At 41.2% G+C, this 16,291-nt stretch overlaps 1 protein-coding gene across 3 annotated transcripts in view; it reads left to right on the forward strand.

The window, feature by feature from the left end:
- RYR3 (ryanodine receptor 3) overlaps window positions 1-16,291 on the forward strand; it is a 569,645-nt gene that overhangs the window by 239,845 nt on the left and 313,509 nt on the right. For all 3 annotated transcript variants that reach the window (XM_088839832.1, XM_088839833.1, XM_088839834.1), the window contains exons 4-5: window positions 9,767-9,841; window positions 12,463-12,541. In XM_088839832.1, the coding sequence (XP_088695958.1) occupies window positions 9,767-9,841; window positions 12,463-12,541 (154 nt within the window). The remainder of the gene's footprint in view (window positions 1-9,766; window positions 9,842-12,462; window positions 12,542-16,291) is intronic.

Genomic DNA, 16,291 nt, shown 5'->3' on the forward strand with positions numbered 1-16,291 from the left:
AGTAGCGTGCTTAAGTGGAACTTTGGGAATTTAGCCAGAGGGGCATGATGGCTTGTAGCAGTTGGGGAAGGTAGTCCTAGAATCTGATGGCTGGTTGAGGCAGCATTGGAAGCGTAGAATAGTGTAGAAACCAAGTCTCTAGGAGCAAGGATGGAGAAAGAAATGGCAACCCACTCTAGCATTCTTGCCTGGGAAATCCAGTGGACAGAGGTATCTATAGTCCGTGGTGGGCTATAGTCCATGGGGTCGCAAAGAGTCGGACACAACTTAGCGACTAAAGAGCAAAAGGAACAAGGATGGAATCCAAGGTGAAGTGTCCACTAAGGGCTGGCAGAAGAGCTGGTGTGTTTTAAATCCAAGCAAGAGTGACTCCCTGGGCAAGAAATTTGCCCTTTGGAGTCTGGGCTAAACCTGAGGGAACTCAGAGGAGAACAGAGGTGTCTTGGATAAAGCCTGCCTTTCTGGGCTTTCCATCCAACACCAGGGTAGGGCTAGACCATGGAATCAGTGCCTAATTGCTAGCATGCTAAGTATGCTTTATCAGCCACCTTTCAGGCAGGTACAGTCATTTACAGAGAATCCTGGCAAATTAATCAGACCTCAAGGAACTGAAGTTTTAAGAAAGGCAGAACACTTTCGTAGCCCTCTTTTCCTTAAAAACACATGCAATACGGTGTTGCTACCCATGCACACACACTTATTACTGAAATGATCTTTTAGTAGAGGTGCTAAAGAAAAATTTGGAAAAGCAAAGTCCAGTGGTTCTGCACCCAGTCAAATGGCTATTTCATTTTTATAGGTTTCCTTATCATTCTTGCATGTATACTAATAGTGGAAGGCATTTTGCACTCTGCCTTTTCCACAGTGGTCTATCAGAACTATCTTCTGTGTTTCTAGGCACCTCTGTAAATTGTCTTCTTTAATGGTTGCAGGATAGAACAGCCTGAAGAAGCCCCATGTTTTACTCAACAATATGTTTCTTCTGGACATTCAGGTCCCTTCCAGGTTTTTTGTTTGTCCCACTCTGATGCTTTTTTTTACAACAGTACCCATACTGTTTGGCTTTTTAAAAAAATTACTCCCAGAAGTAGGATTACTACAGCAAAGGTTATTAACTTCCTTATGCCTCTTTTTATGTATCACCAGATTGCTTTTTTAAAAGAGTTGTACTCAGTGCCACCTTGTACAGGGTAGTACCAGCTAAATTATAGCTCTGATGGCATTCAGACTTTTCCTCCATTTTTGAAAATCTGGTTGATAAAACATGATACATCAAAGTTGCTTTAATTGTCTTTCCTTTCATTACTAGGAGGAATAAAATCTCTGCCATATGTTTCAATTTTATGCCTGATATGAATCATTTATTCATATCCTTTGCCCATTTCTTTATTTGATGCTTTTCCCCCTACATTTCAATGAGATGTTCATCCTTTTGTCAACGTGATAACAAAGAGTTTCTCTAGTGTATTAAATGTTGATACTTCCATTGTTCTGAAGTTTAGTAATCTTGGTAAAATCCTGTCTTTTATTTCCTTTGCGTTTATCTGTTGCTTCAGAGCATGGAGAAGTATTAGGTCTATAAAAGAATGTGGACTGTTTATTACATGCTAGTTGTCATAGAATTTAATTTAAAAAATGAATTATTTAACTGTTACCCATCCAGAATCTATCTTTTATATTTCCTGTGGATCTTACTGAATAATTTTCTGTTTTGCTATCCACATATCAAAGAGACATTTACCTAATAATCGTGTTTTCCCCTCATTGTACTGAAAGATCTGCTTTATCGTGTGCTGCATTTCAGATTTGTTTATGGACTATCTGTATTGTATTACATTCGTTTTTGAACCATTACCAGAATCAATGAATTAATTTTGCTTCTTAACATTTCCTAAAACATGGTCCCTTTTTAGAATAAAACTTTCTTACTGTTTATGTTTGCAGATTAATTTTATAGTGATTTTGTTGAATTCCAAAATACCCTACTGGAATTTTCATTAAAACTACATTGAATCTGTAAGTTCAGTGTAGGAGACTGAGCATTAGCAAACACTAGTATTCTCATTCTATAACAAAGTACAACTTTCAGTTCAGTTCAGTCGCTCAGTCGTGTCCGACTCTTTGTGACCCCATGAATCACAGCACGCCAGGCCTCCCTGTCCATCACCAACTCCCGGAGTTCACTCAAACTCATCTCCATCAAGTCGGTGATGCCATCCAGCCATCTCATTATCTGTCGTCCCCTTCTCCTCCCGCCCCCAATCCTTCCCAGCATCAAGTTTGTGGTTTCATTTTGAATGTTTAGCTCAACATTTAGGTAAATTCCTTAAAATTTTAGTGTTTTGTACCAATGGTGAATATAAACTTTTGCTATGTTTTCTAACTGAACTTATTAGGTTCCTTTTACTTCTGCTGCTAGGTGGTTACTAGTTTTTTGGGTTTTGGTGTTTCTTTTAACTTATATGGCATCATTGTTACTTAGTTGTCACCTGTGTCAAAGGAAACCTCCTGGGTGATATTCCTGTATTCAGGAAATGTTGCTCTGTGACCTTCTAGCAAGGCCTCTTTCTTTGATGGTCTAAAAGAATGGGGGTGGGTAGGTAGGGAGAGGAAGGAAGATGGAAGTACATACATCCCCACCCAGGAAGTAATGTCACGACTTACCAGCCCTCCAGGAAGTATCCCCCGAAGCTTTCACAGCTTATGTGAGATCCACAGGGAGTCTTTCCAAATCCTGGCACCCCTAAAGTGGAGTATGGGGTTCCAGGTTATATAAGAAGGTGGTTTAGATATCTGATGATCTTGAAGCATACGTGTGGCTGGAGAGAACCAGTTACCCTCCCCTTTAGTGTCGTATCAGGTTTATCTTACTGGGTGACTGTGTCCTCTGGGAATCACTGAAAGAAATGTCAGTGACAGATCACTTTTGCAATTACGGATGAGATGATTGAATTAATGATCTAATGGAACATTTTACTGTAGGACATGGCATCAGGGCACTTTTGCTGGCTTCTCCCCTTACCCTACTCCAGTCCAGTGAGATGGTACCATATATTCTCATTCTGCCAAAGATGACAGCCAAGGTCACTCCCAGAAGAGATAGGACTGCCAACCCAATAAAGTCTCACTAACTTGAGGTCTGGATCCCCCTATGAACAGACCCAGGAAGTCTTCTATATTGGCACATCATTGCTTTCCTGGGATGTTATCCAGAATTAGTGTCAAATAATGAAAACAGTTGGTAGAACTTGTAGTTGGACTGAAGTTCAAATCCAAATTCATTGCTCACAAGCTGACCATAGGAGAGTTTCTCTTTTCCCATCTGTGTAAAGGAGGCAAAAGGACCACCTCATCCAATTATTATTCATTCATTCAGGAAATATGAATATGAAAATGACAGTAAGTGCTTGTTTGCCAGGCACTGATAAGTCATACAGATGTGACAGAGAACATACCAAAGACTCATGGAGCTTATGTCCTCGGGGGAGAGAGGGAAGAGAGATACATATCAAAAATAATATATAAACTAATAAATGCCATGAGAAATAATAAAAAAAAATGTTGTCCAGTAAGGGGGATTGTCTTTCAGGAAGGATGAACAGAAAAGGCTTCACTAATGAGATATCTGAGCACAGGGATGGATCAGAATGGGAATGAGCCATGAAATTTTGAAGAGCATTTCATGCCAAGATAAGCACATGTGCAAAGGCCCTGCAGGAGGAATTTGCGTGTCTGAAGAATAGAGGAAGGAAATGGCTGGAGCAGAGTGGGTGGTGGAGACCCTCCTACTGGCAGGTGACGAGGTCAGATAGGTGTAGGGGACCAGATCAAGTAGGGCAGGGATCACAACAGCAGGTCAGATCTAGCCTATGCTTGTTTATATACAGCCCTCTAGGTAAGAAGAGCTTCTAATTTATGAAAAAGTTGTTTGAAAAAGAAGACTCTATTACATGGGTCCTGCAACGCTCCAGTTACTTACTGTCTCACCTTTTATAGAGAATATTTTGACAGTTCCTGATGCACAGCCTTAGAAGCCACAGTGTGAAAGGAAATCATGAGGGGAGGGTTGAGTGAGAAAGTAGTGTGAGTTGACTGACAGTCTTAAAAAGACAGCTGTGACTGCTGTGTTAGCTCAGACTATAACCAGAGAGGCTGCAGCAGGGGACGCAGTTAAGAGGCCATCGTGTTAGCCTGGGTGAGACAGAGCAGTAGGAGGGACCAGACTGAAAGCAGAGGGGCACTGAGTAGTAGGTGGACAGGGAATATTTTTTGAAGGTGGCACCGAAGGTGCACTGGATGGACTGTGGCATGTGAGAGAAAGGAAGAAGTAAGGGATGATTCTGAGATTTTCAGGCTATATCCTCTCCTCTGTTGGCAAAGTAATGTCTCTGCTTTCTAATATGCTATCAAGGTTGGTCATAACTTTCCGTCCAAGGAGTAAGCGTCTTTTAATTTCATGGCTGCAATCAGCATCCGCAGTGATTTTGGAGCCCAAAAAAATAAAGTCTCACACTGTTTCCACTGTTTCCCCATCTATTTCCCATGAAGTGATGGGACCAGATGCCATGATCTTCGTTTTCTGAATGTTGAGCTTCAAGCCAACCTTTTCACTCTCCTCTTTCACTTTCATCAAGAGGCTTTTGAGTTCCTCTTCACTTTCTGCCATAAGGGTAGTGTCATCTGCATATCTGAGGTTATTGATACTTCTCCCGGCAATCTTGATTCCAGCTTGTGCTTCTTCCAGCCCAGCGTTCCTCATGATGGACTCTGCATATAAGTTAAATAAGCAGGGTGACAATATACAACCTTGACGTACTCCTTTTCCTATTTGGAACCAGTCTGTTGTTCCATGTACAGTTCTGACTGTTGCTTCCTGACCTGCATACAGGTTTCTCAAGAGGCAGGTCAGGTGGTCTGGTATGCCCATCTCTTTCAGAATTTTCCGGAGTTTATTGTGATCCACACAGTCAAAGGCTTTGGCATAGTCAATGAAGCAGAAATAGATGTTTTTCTGGAACTCTCTTGCTTTCTCCATGATCCAGCGGATGTTGGCAATTTGATCTCTGGTGCCTCTGCCTTTTCTAAAACCTGCTTGAACATCTGGGAGTTCACAGTTCACATATTGCTGAAGCCTGGCTTGGAGAATTTTGAGCATAACTTTACTAGTGTGTGAGATGAGCGCAGTTGTGCGGCAGTTTGAGCATTCTTTGGCATTGCCTTTCTTTGGGATTGGAATGAAGACTGACCTTTTCCAGTCCTGTGGCCACTGCTGAGTTTTCCAAATTTGCTGGCATATTGACTGCAGCACTTTCACAGCATCATCTTTCAGGATTTGAAATAGCTCAACTGGAATTCCATCACCTCCACTAGCTTTGTTCGTAGTGATGCTCTCTAAGGCCCACTTGACTTCACATTCCAAGATGTCTGGCTCCAGGTGAGTGATCACGCCACCGTGATTATCTTGGTTGTGATGATCTTTTTTGTACAGTTCTTCTGTGTATTCTTGCCACCTCTTCTTAATGTCTTCTGCTTCTGTGAAGAAAGCTGATCACCGAAGAATTGATGCTTTTGAACTGTGGTGCTGGAGAAGACTCTTGAGAGTCCCTTGGACTGCAAGGAGATCCAACCAGTCCATTCTAAAGGAGATCAATTCTGGGTGTTCATTGGAAGGACTGATGCTAATGCTGAAACTCCAATACTTTGGCCACCTCATGCGACGAGTTGACTCACTGGAAAAGACTCTGATGCTGGCAGTGATTGGGGGCGGGAGGAGAAGGGGATGACAGAGAATGAGATGGCTGGATGGCATCACCGACGCGATGGACATGAGCTTGAGTGAACTCCGGGAGTTGGTGATGAACAGGGAGGCTTGGCATGCTGTGATTCATGGGGTCGCAAAGAGTCGGACACGACTGAGCGACTGAACTGAACTGAACTGATCCTCTCCTTAGTTTGTTTTGGAAACTGACTGAGAGAGTCATCTTTTCTGTCCTTAGGGTTTGATGCCTCCAGCTCTTTTCCTATTTTGCAGTCAGAGAAGGACATGGCAACCCACTCCAGTACTCTTGCCTGGAAAATCCCATGGACGGAGGAGCCTGGTAGGCTGCAGTCCATGGGGTCGCTAAGAGTCAGACACGACTGAGCAACTTCACTTTCACTTTTCACTTTCATGCATTGGAGAAGGAAATGGCAACCCTTTCTCCAGTGTTCTTGCCTGGAGAATCCCAGGGACGGGGGAGCCTGCTGGGCTGCCGACTATGGGGTAGCACAGAGTTGGACACGCCTGAAGCATCTTAGCAGCAGCAGTCAGGGTTACCTTCCTAAGATACAGTTTTTATTGTTCTCCATCAAAAGTCTCCCCCAGTGTCCCATTAGATGTTGAACCGTCAGATGTGGCTCTCCATAGTCCAACAGTCCCGAGTCATTACCAACTATTCCCTTTCTTCCAACCCTAACCAGTGAATTATCTACCAGTCCCCCCATGAACTTCATAGTCTCAACCTCCAACCCTTTGCCTATATGGGGTCCTTTGTTTGTTTGTTACATTGTTAGAAGTCAAGGATCATACCAGAATATTATGGCCTGCATTTTTGATAAAGCAGTTCCTTAACACCCTCATCACCTTCCTGGTCTATTCCTATTCCAGTGTTGTTTGTCTTCCCCTCTTTTAACAGGGATGTCTCTCTGTAACATGAGTTTTTATGCACAAGACTTGTCTCCTGCCAGAATACAGAAAAGAAAATATTGTAATAGAGCACATGGTTAAATCCTCCCCTTTTTAAATCCCAGCTCTGCCCTAGGAACCTTTATGACTTTGAGCAAGTTACTTTACTTCTCAAAGCCTTGGTTTGTGCTTCTATAAAATGGAAGTAATTCCATTGTCTCTTTGCAACACTAATCAAGAGGTGAAATGAGATGACTCACTTATTACTATAGTTCTGTGCCTGCCATATGATCAGAGTTCATTTAATTGACACAGTTGTGTCAATTCTCCTTCACAAAGCTGAGGAGCTAAGACAGTATCTTCCTGTTCTTCCTGGTGCTGTGTTACCTGGTTTTGTACACAGTAGGAAAATGAATATATTATTTTAAAAATTGAGTGAAATGAATCAGGTTTTAAACTTAACTCTGAGTTCAGTTCCCCCCTGCACCACCACATCAAGCTGTGTGACATCTAGATAAGGCAAGAGCCTTACCTCTGAGTTTCAAATTCTTCACATTCCGAGAGGATGAAATCACTCCTACCCTGAAAAGTTAGGAGAATAAGTTATGATGGTTGTAAAGCACCCAATGGTTGTAAAGTGTGATTTGTGCCAAGGATAGTGTTCTCTGGAATGATGATTACCTGAGCTTCTGCAGAAAAAAACTCATTTGCCATGCTGCCACTGAAGCTTGATCGTTCTTTAAAGCAGTGGTCCTCAAAATGTCCAGCGGCATTAGTCAATGCCATTTTCCCCAGAACCCTTTAGAAACGCATGTTCTCAGGCTCATCCCAGGCCTAGTAAAGCAGACACTGTGGATTGGAGTCCAGCAGTCTGTGTATTAACATGCTGATATTCTCAGGACCTAAGACCCACTCCCTTGTGACGTCCCATATAAGCCCAGTGGGGTAGTTAAGTCACTCTGCTTTTCTATTGGCATCAAAATAGAGGACATGAGGGCCAAGAATGCTGCCAGCATTGCCAGAGAAGGGAAACACAAGCCCCTTAGTGCCACTCTGGGGTATCAGAAACTCCTGATTCTTTACTTAAGGAGTCCTCGCATTGGAGGAAAGTGTAACCCATGATAAACAATGGAAAGTATAGTTCAGTTTGAGACACAAGACTAATCTGGGCACATAAACCCACACCATAAACCATCACAAGCTATCAATTCACTTGCAGTAGTACAACTATGCAGGAAAAATACCAGTGAGACTGACGAGCTATGAAAACTCTTTTAGTATGACTAATTCTAAAATAAGCTGTTGACACATTTGTAAATACAGCAACTAAAGTTAGTTCAGATGGTTTCAAGAAATCCTAAAACATTGCAAAGAACATTTAATATTCATAGTATTAAAGTCTAGAGAGCATTGAAATATCTCTCTAGCTATGGAAAAAGTGCAGCCACATTTATAGATAGTTGCTGGCTTCTTTTTAACATGGTACCACATTTATTTTTTTCCTTTTCTTTAGGTTCATGATATGACATGAAAAATCATCTCTTTGACAGGGTGATTCTGTTAATCCAAATTTAATCTGAATAGAATTGAAATCGTACTCTGCCTTCTTTCCCCCTTATTGTCTGTGGCCCTGAAGGGTCAACACAGGAGAGGAGCAGATCCTGAAACCAGCCCTTGGGCTGCTGCTCTGTAGCTCTGACTAAAATGCCATGCATAAGAGGTGCCCTTGGCTTATAGAAAGAAAATGTTAGAATTTCTCTGTATGATTAATTTTTTTATTACCTTGGCTAGCCAAATTTTTTTTTCCTTTTTTTGCCACTTTATTTTTTTAATTGAAGGATAATTGCTTTACAGAATTTCGTGGTTTTCTTTCAAACATCAACAAGAATCAGCCATAGGTACACCCATGTCCCCTCCCTCGCAAACCTCCCTTCCATCTCCCTCTCCTTGCCACCCCTCTAGATTTTCACAGAGCCCCTGTTTAAGTTCCCTGAATCATACAGCAGATTCCCATCGGCTATCTATTTTATATATGGTTTTGTAAGTTTCCATGTTACTCTCCCTATATTAATTTTTAATCTCAGGCTTTGAACTTTCTTTTTGTGTATATTTGGGGATGGGAACCTACGCTCACATATTTTTTCCTAAAAGGAGTGTGTGATCAAAAAAATGTGACTGCCTCTGAGGGCAAGTTCACATGACAGGGAGATAGTTGGGTAAAAGACTGAAAATTTTGATGCCAAAAAAAAAAAAAATCTAGAATCTTCTATAGATTTCAGTTTTCCGTGTTACCTGGTCACCTATCGTTGGAATACATAATGGTTTTATTTCCTATCACGTCAATACTATTCCGTTCAGATCATGGTTGTGCAAATCAGATAAAAGGAAAAGCAAGAGGCAGACACCAGTGGCTTTATGTTGAGCTGTCTCTTCTTCGTGGGCCTGTCCCACTGCTCAGAACCACTGAGTGGACAGCCAGAGTGGTGCTGCCTGGTAGGGCAGAGAGAGGGCACCTAAATGGCCCCTTAACTGGAGGAGATACCTATTCCCCATCACTGGTTACTCTTTTAAAGACCTGGATATCGGAGCCATCACTCACTGGTGAAATGAGGGCAAATAAGACCCATTTAAGTGAGCGAGTAGGAGGCACAGGTGCCTTAAAAAGTCCACAAGGCACAGACTGAGTATATGATATGCCTTGCACCCCCGCCCCCGACGCGGCCTTTCTGTCACTAGGCTGTAGTTACATCACATTTGTTTCTCTCTCTCACTGAACGCTTCTGAGAAGTTTCAAAGGAAGGTAAGCGGTACCTATCTCATCCACGTGCTTTTCTGATAGAACAGCTCTGGGTTTCTGCTGATCCTGGGCAGGGGCCATTCTAGAGAAGAGGTTTGGCCCCACTCACCCTCTCCCAAGGATGTTGCATGGCTGTGGTCAACCAGTTGCCCCCCCGCCTGTAGGCTGGCCACTTGCTTCTAGAATGAATTCCTTGGGAGCTTCGCCATGAGTCTTTCCTTTGTAGTGTGTCCTCCAAGAATGCTTTGCCCTCAGAGTGGCCATGCCTGGCCCGTGCTGACACTTTTTGCCCTCTTTACCCACAGGCAGCACAAGGGGGTGGCCACAGGACCCTGCTGTATGGCCACGCAATTCTCCTGCAGCACTCCTTCAGTGGCATGGTAAGCTCACCTGGATCGCTCTTACCACTCAAGGAGGAGGGAAAGGGTAGGGAGCCAGCGAGTGTCTCAGTCAGGTTAAGAAATCAGCAGGAGTCACTCGGAATAGAAATTATAGTACAGTACTCTGGCCTGGAGGATCCCATGGATGGAGGAGCCTGGTGGGCTGCAGTCCGTGGGGTCGCACAGAGTCGGACACGACTGGGCGACTTCGCTTTCACTTTTCACTTTCACACATTGGAGAGGGAGGTGGCAACCCACCCAGTGTTCTTGCCTGGAGGGTCCCGGGGACGGGGGAGCCTGGTGGGCTTCTGTCTATGGGGTCACACAGAGTTGGACACGGCTGGGGCGACTTAGCAGCAGTAACATTAAAAAGGAGAAGGCAATGGCAACCCACTCCAGTACTCTTGCCTGGAGAATCCCATGGACAGGGGAGCCTGGTGGGCTGCAGTCCATGGGGTCGCACAGAGTCGGACACAACTGAAGCGACTTAGCAGCAGCAGCAGCAGCAACTGTCTTAGTAACTTACCTCACTTAGGAGTTGTACATCTGTGTTTGCTTAACGTCTGACCACCTTCCTTCCCACTCCATAAGGAAAAGGACTATGTCTTTTTAAAAAAATTTATGTAACTAAACCTAACTTGTCCAAGTGTGGTGCTCTGATATACTAAATGCTTAGAAAATATCTGTTGAATGGATGATCAGATAAACCTGGAATAACTGATGACTCGCATGTATAAGGATAACCAGCAGAGGTGGAAAAGCAATCAAATGGGATTTTTGTGAAATTCCTCTTTTACTAGCTAAAGGAAATAGGATGATATTTAGTCCTCCATTCCTGAATTTGAAGGTATTTTGTTAATCAAGAGGCAGGAGGCAGATAAAGAGCAGAGCAGTCACAGAAAGCAGACCAAGCTATAACTATTTAGGGATCTGGAAGTAGAATTAACTGAAATGAGATAACTCAATATAACTTGAATTTTTTTTCAAGTTTTAATAAATGTAATTTGTAAAATTCAAATATTGCAGTTCTTTTGCAGGGAGTGTTAAGAGGAATACCGTGACCTCGGTCAAGTATAATATGAGGCAATTCTAATGATATTTACCCCAGTTCCTACATGTATCATTCTCCCTTACTATCAGTGTAAAGAACATTTCTTTCTCTAACTCCAGTGGAAAACTGTTACGTTAACTCAGGACTTTATTTTCACACATTTTACACCTGCAGCGGACACTGCAAAATTCATCTCAAAGCTTGAACTGTCAAATTGGCAGGGAGAACAGCAGCTGCTTCTTAAATAATTTATTTATTGCAGCATTTTTTTTTCCTGAACACTGATAAGAAGTTGACCTTTTCAGCCTGAACATTCATCTATGATAGTCCCTTGTGGCAAAGAACAAACAAAAATGACCAAATGGAAGGTTATCTGAGCAGGAGATGGGGACCGTTAGAGAGTAGGGAAATTTTGCACCCTGGCAATCTCTAGAACTGACAGCTGATCATTTATCTTCAGGAATCTCGTGCTTATCCATAGGGTAAATAAAACCCTAGCACCTCTCTTTTTCTCCCTAAACAGAATAAATAAAAGCTCAAACAGTACACTTCTCTTGGCTTTAAAAACTCAGGCTAGCATTGTGCTACAAAGAGGAAGGTTTACATTAGTCATCATTAGGTTGGCTGCCCTCTGCCCCCAAGAAATCCCACTCACAGTTAACATGAACTCTATATTAGCCAGTTCCTTTTAGGAGTAGCTCTGAGAATAAAGCCCATGAGAGATGTCTATACAATACAACAATTCTGTGTTTTCCTGTTGCAGAGAATTAGAATTATAACTCAGGAAGTTTGTGTCAAATGTGTGTCTGCCTCTCAGTCCAATTCAAAGACCACTTGCCTGTCCATAAAGGAGGCAGGGAATAGGCTGTGGACTTTTTTTCCTTTATTAAGTTACTTTTGAAAATAATTTTTAAATTTTACTTGCACATGTATTTTTATAATTAGAAAAAAATAAGACATTATTTGAGAAGTTTTAAAGCTGATGGAAAAACTGAAAAACAGAAGATAAATAGAAATGAGGATATTATCGTGGATGTTCCCACTATCCAAAGACAATCTGCTATCAGTTTGGTATAATTCCCTTTAGCCTGTTTGCTAGGCATTTGAATTTAGCATACGTGGCAACCATACAAGTACACTATTTTGTATATATTCCATACTGTTCAACACTCTTGATAAATACTCTCCATGGTAACATAATATTCCATAAAATGAAGTACCAGAGTTTATCAGCCTTTCCATTATTGTTGGTCATTTATGTTCCATTCATATTCTCAGTTTAAAAGTTTCAGAGCATCTTTGAACTAAAGCATATTTCATATTTCAAACTTTTTCTATTTAAACTTATTTCTCATAGTCCTATGAGTCAAATCACTGGGTCATCAGATAAGAACATCTTTGAGGTTTTAAATACATTATGAAAATATATCCCAAAAGCACTGTAGCCATGAACAATAAAGAAGCCCTTTTCACAGTAGCTCAGTGTTGAAACTGAGAAGTCAACAAATGGTGAGATGCCAAGATCCGACAGAAGAGTATGACTTCACTAGCATCTGCTCTTATTCCACAGTATCTAACATGTTTGACCACATCAAGATCCCAGACGGATAAACTTGCCTTTGACGTCGGTCTACGGGAACATGCCACAGGTAAGTCAACGTGCCCTGAATCTGCTGCTCAGTGGGATCTTGGGCTGGGGGATTTTGAGAAGGAGGCTGGATGAAAATCACCTGGGATTCCAAACCTACCTGGTCAAGAAATAGGTCTGATAGAACTCTGGAGAAGAAGAATAATAAAAAATATTATTGGAATGCAGAATGAAAACATAGGAATGCAAAATGAAGATGAGCATGAGGCTTTAACCACAGTCTGCCAGAGTCTCAAAGAAAAACAATTTTTACGGTTAAATACTGAAAATAAATAAAGTTATTCCTGATAAAAACCAATGGTAATGAATAACCACTTTAGAAAACAAAGCATAATGAAAGTTTACATAATATAGTCTAGATTTTTTTAAAAGTAGTCCAATTTTATTCTGCAGTGAATCAGCTATTTTTAAAGCAGTGTTTCCCAGATGTTAGTCAATGATATCCACCTTCATAGATTTGCCATTCCTGTGCATCAACTTCATTATTAATTTATATTTTTCTTTGAGTTTACTTTTGTATTTAAATTTTTATAGACAAAGCTAACATCATTGCTATAAGTAGAAAACTGGTATTGCTTGCTGTAAAAAAGAATATAATGTAAAGAAAACCATGTCACTCAATAATTGAAGAATGTTGGCAAATATTAGAGAAGTGTTCATGGTATACAAGCTCCAAACTGAAAACTTTCTATTAGAATCAAAAGGTTTGAAAGTAGTAAAGGAAATTTCTAACTATATGACTCTGTTGTTTAACTGCCCTCACCACTAGTACTATGCATCATATACTATGGGAAACACTGGCTATTTTTTTTTTTAGTTCAATCAAAAATGACAATCAAGTGATGGATCCTAAAAACAGATGGTAACCAGGATGATGCAGGTTTAAATGAAGAACAGAGGACTAAGATAACTTATCAACAAATGTTTCTAGTTAATCAAAGAAGGGGCTGACTTGCTGTAGGTTATTCCAAAGACCAGTGGAACAATGGATAGAAGTTGAAAACAGGCCCGTTTCATCTCAGTGAAGGAAATCACTTTGTAATATCTGCAGTATCCAGCAAAGGAACAGCTGGCCTCGAGATGGAAGATGTTTCCTGTGGCTGGAAATATTCATGAGCAATCTGTCTGCCAAGGGCATTATGTATGTAATTTCTGCTCCGTTTAGAGGCTGGGCTTATGGACCAATCAGGATTATTGGTTGCAAACAGCAGAAACTGACTCCTTTAACTCAAGCAGAAAGAAAGTTTACTGGAAGGATGTTACATAGACCTGCTCTGAAGCTGAGCCCCAGGCTTAGAAATTGGGCAGGAAGAAAGGCTGGGAAAGAGCAAACAGCCTAGGTCACACGGCAGAAAGAGTCTCATTGGAGACAGTCTTTAATTAAAATTATGACATTTTCCCCCAAATAGGAGGGGAGTTCCATTGTTGAGGCCAAAGAAGGACAAAGTCCCTGTAATTATTCTAAAACTACAGCAGTTCATAAGGAGATGGTCCAAGATTATCTGATTTTACATATGATTTAGAAAAAAAAAAATCTATGGTTTAACCTGTTTTAAAAAATCTAGAGTTTAACCTAGATTTAATCTGGGGGGAAGGAATCTAGAGTTTACCCTGGATCTGCTATTTCTGAATCATACACAGTCATGTCCAAGAACACCTGAGGTAAGCCCCCTACCTCTCTTCCTCATCCCCTTTTTATACAGAGCAGAAGAGCGAGTCTGCCTCAGCCCACTAGGTTTGGTTTTTTGTTTGTTTGTTTTACTAAAGTCAGATTATATTTGAATATGATTTTTTTTAAGTAGTTAATTTATTTTTTATTGGAGGCAAATTATTTTACAATATTATATTGGTTGGTTTTGCCATATATTGACATGAATTCGCCCTGGGTTTACATAAGTTCCCCCTCTTGAACCCCCCTCCCACCTCCTCCCTTTATCCTCCCTCTGGGTCATCCCCGCACGCCAAGCGTGTTATTCTTAAAATGTAATTTCCTCTAAGGTGTTGTCAACCTTTGCTGAAAATTACAAAATGAGCGAAGTGACACATTCTGAGTGTATGCTGACCTCTAAATATACACCAACTGTCTGTCTTGGAGCACGTAAACGGAAAAGTCATATATGGTCATACTATTTATACCAGTAAAATGACTTTAGACTTTTTGAGGCTTGGGAAGAAATTTGAGAAATAACCAGTTTCTAGTCATATGTTCAGGAAACCTGTTTTTTGGTTTTTGTTTTTAGTTACTAGAGCCTTCAATAAAAATATAGGGAAATAGCAGAGAATATTACTCATTCTACCACTTTTTTTAACCCCAAATTCCTAAACTCAAACTTGGTATGAATTCTACAAACAGATGAGGGAAACACACGCATCAACCCAAGTTCAAGCTGGCTTTTCAGAAGCTAACGTTGGCAGAAAGACAGGGGGACAGGGTTGACCAGGTGTTCATGAAAACGTAGAGCCTAAAATAATTTATTTTACCTCCCTCATCCCCAACTCATTTCATATTCTCCTTGAAGAAAGTCAGCTTGGTATGTGTGGGAAAGGGGAAGAACTTCCCGACAGCTCAGATAGAGTTCAGCATGGCCTAGGGTGAGTTTTCTCTCTTTAAGAATAGGGTTGCTCAGGAACCGACAGAACAGCATTGCTTCTTTTACCCAGGTCATTCTGGGAATGCGCTTTTGACTCAGAAGCCGCTTCTGAATTGAAAGCAAATAGTTGAGTTGACTCTCGAGGAGAATGTGAGAAGTTTGGAAGCAGTTTCTTGAATATTTCTGGAAGCATTTCCCCTGCACAGTGGATAATAAATGATTTGACTGACTTAACAGAACTGATGACCATTTTGCCCTTGGTTTTGCTTAAGGAGTTCTTTCTTTTTTTTCTTTTGAAAGTTTTTGTTGTTGTTGATTTCTTGACATAGATTTAGGATTAGTTTAGAACTGGGGGGAAAAAATCACTGAAAGTACTGTTAGGTATTTTAGGGCCCTCAACTGGCCCTCACATACCCTACTGACTTGGGGATTGGCCCATTCCTGGGCTCCAGAGCACTGCCGTGTTCCCAGGAGAGGGAGAGAGAGCAAAGGTGCTGTTCTCCCGTGCATCTCTTTAGGACCCCTTCGTCCTGGTCCCCTCAGCAGTCCAGTGCCATGATGGATATACACCTGTCATTTTCCTCTTCGAATGTAGAGACCGGCCTCTTCTGTTACAAAAGTTTAAGTCTAATTAAAGTGTAATCAATATCATCATATTTATTTATCCAAAGTGAATCAAAGTAATACCTGTGCATAGTTTAAAGGGAGACATAATGCTCTTTTGCGCACCAAAAGCATCTGCCTCCTGCCCCGCCCCTCCCTTCTGGGTCCCCACCTCTCAGGCATCCGCTCTCAGCTCCTCCAGTATGTTTCCCACTGTGCACGAGTCATGTGGCTTACTGCTCTTTAGTTATTCTTTGCAGATTGGGCATGATATATTATGTCCTAAATGAATAATACAAGTTTACCTCTTCTCTATTTTCTCTTTCCACCTTCCTAGTATATTTGCACCTATTTTTTATATAACTACCAAATCAATGTTAACTGCTTACATTGGCGTAACTGTAACTTTTACTTGCAAATGAGACTCATGATATACTATGGTCAGTTCACTTTATGGTATTACTTTTGTGCTTTCCACTACTTAATAATTGCCTTGTTTGTTCACTTTACTTTCCATGACCTAGTCATTTATTTCCAAACTGTCCCATAGAACAGTA

Source organism: Moschus berezovskii, chromosome 9 (assembly GCF_049115385.1).
Source record: "Moschus berezovskii isolate FMDL1 chromosome 9, NW_MosBer_1.0, whole genome shotgun sequence".
Lineage (NCBI taxonomy): Eukaryota > Metazoa > Chordata > Mammalia > Artiodactyla > Moschidae > Moschus > Moschus berezovskii.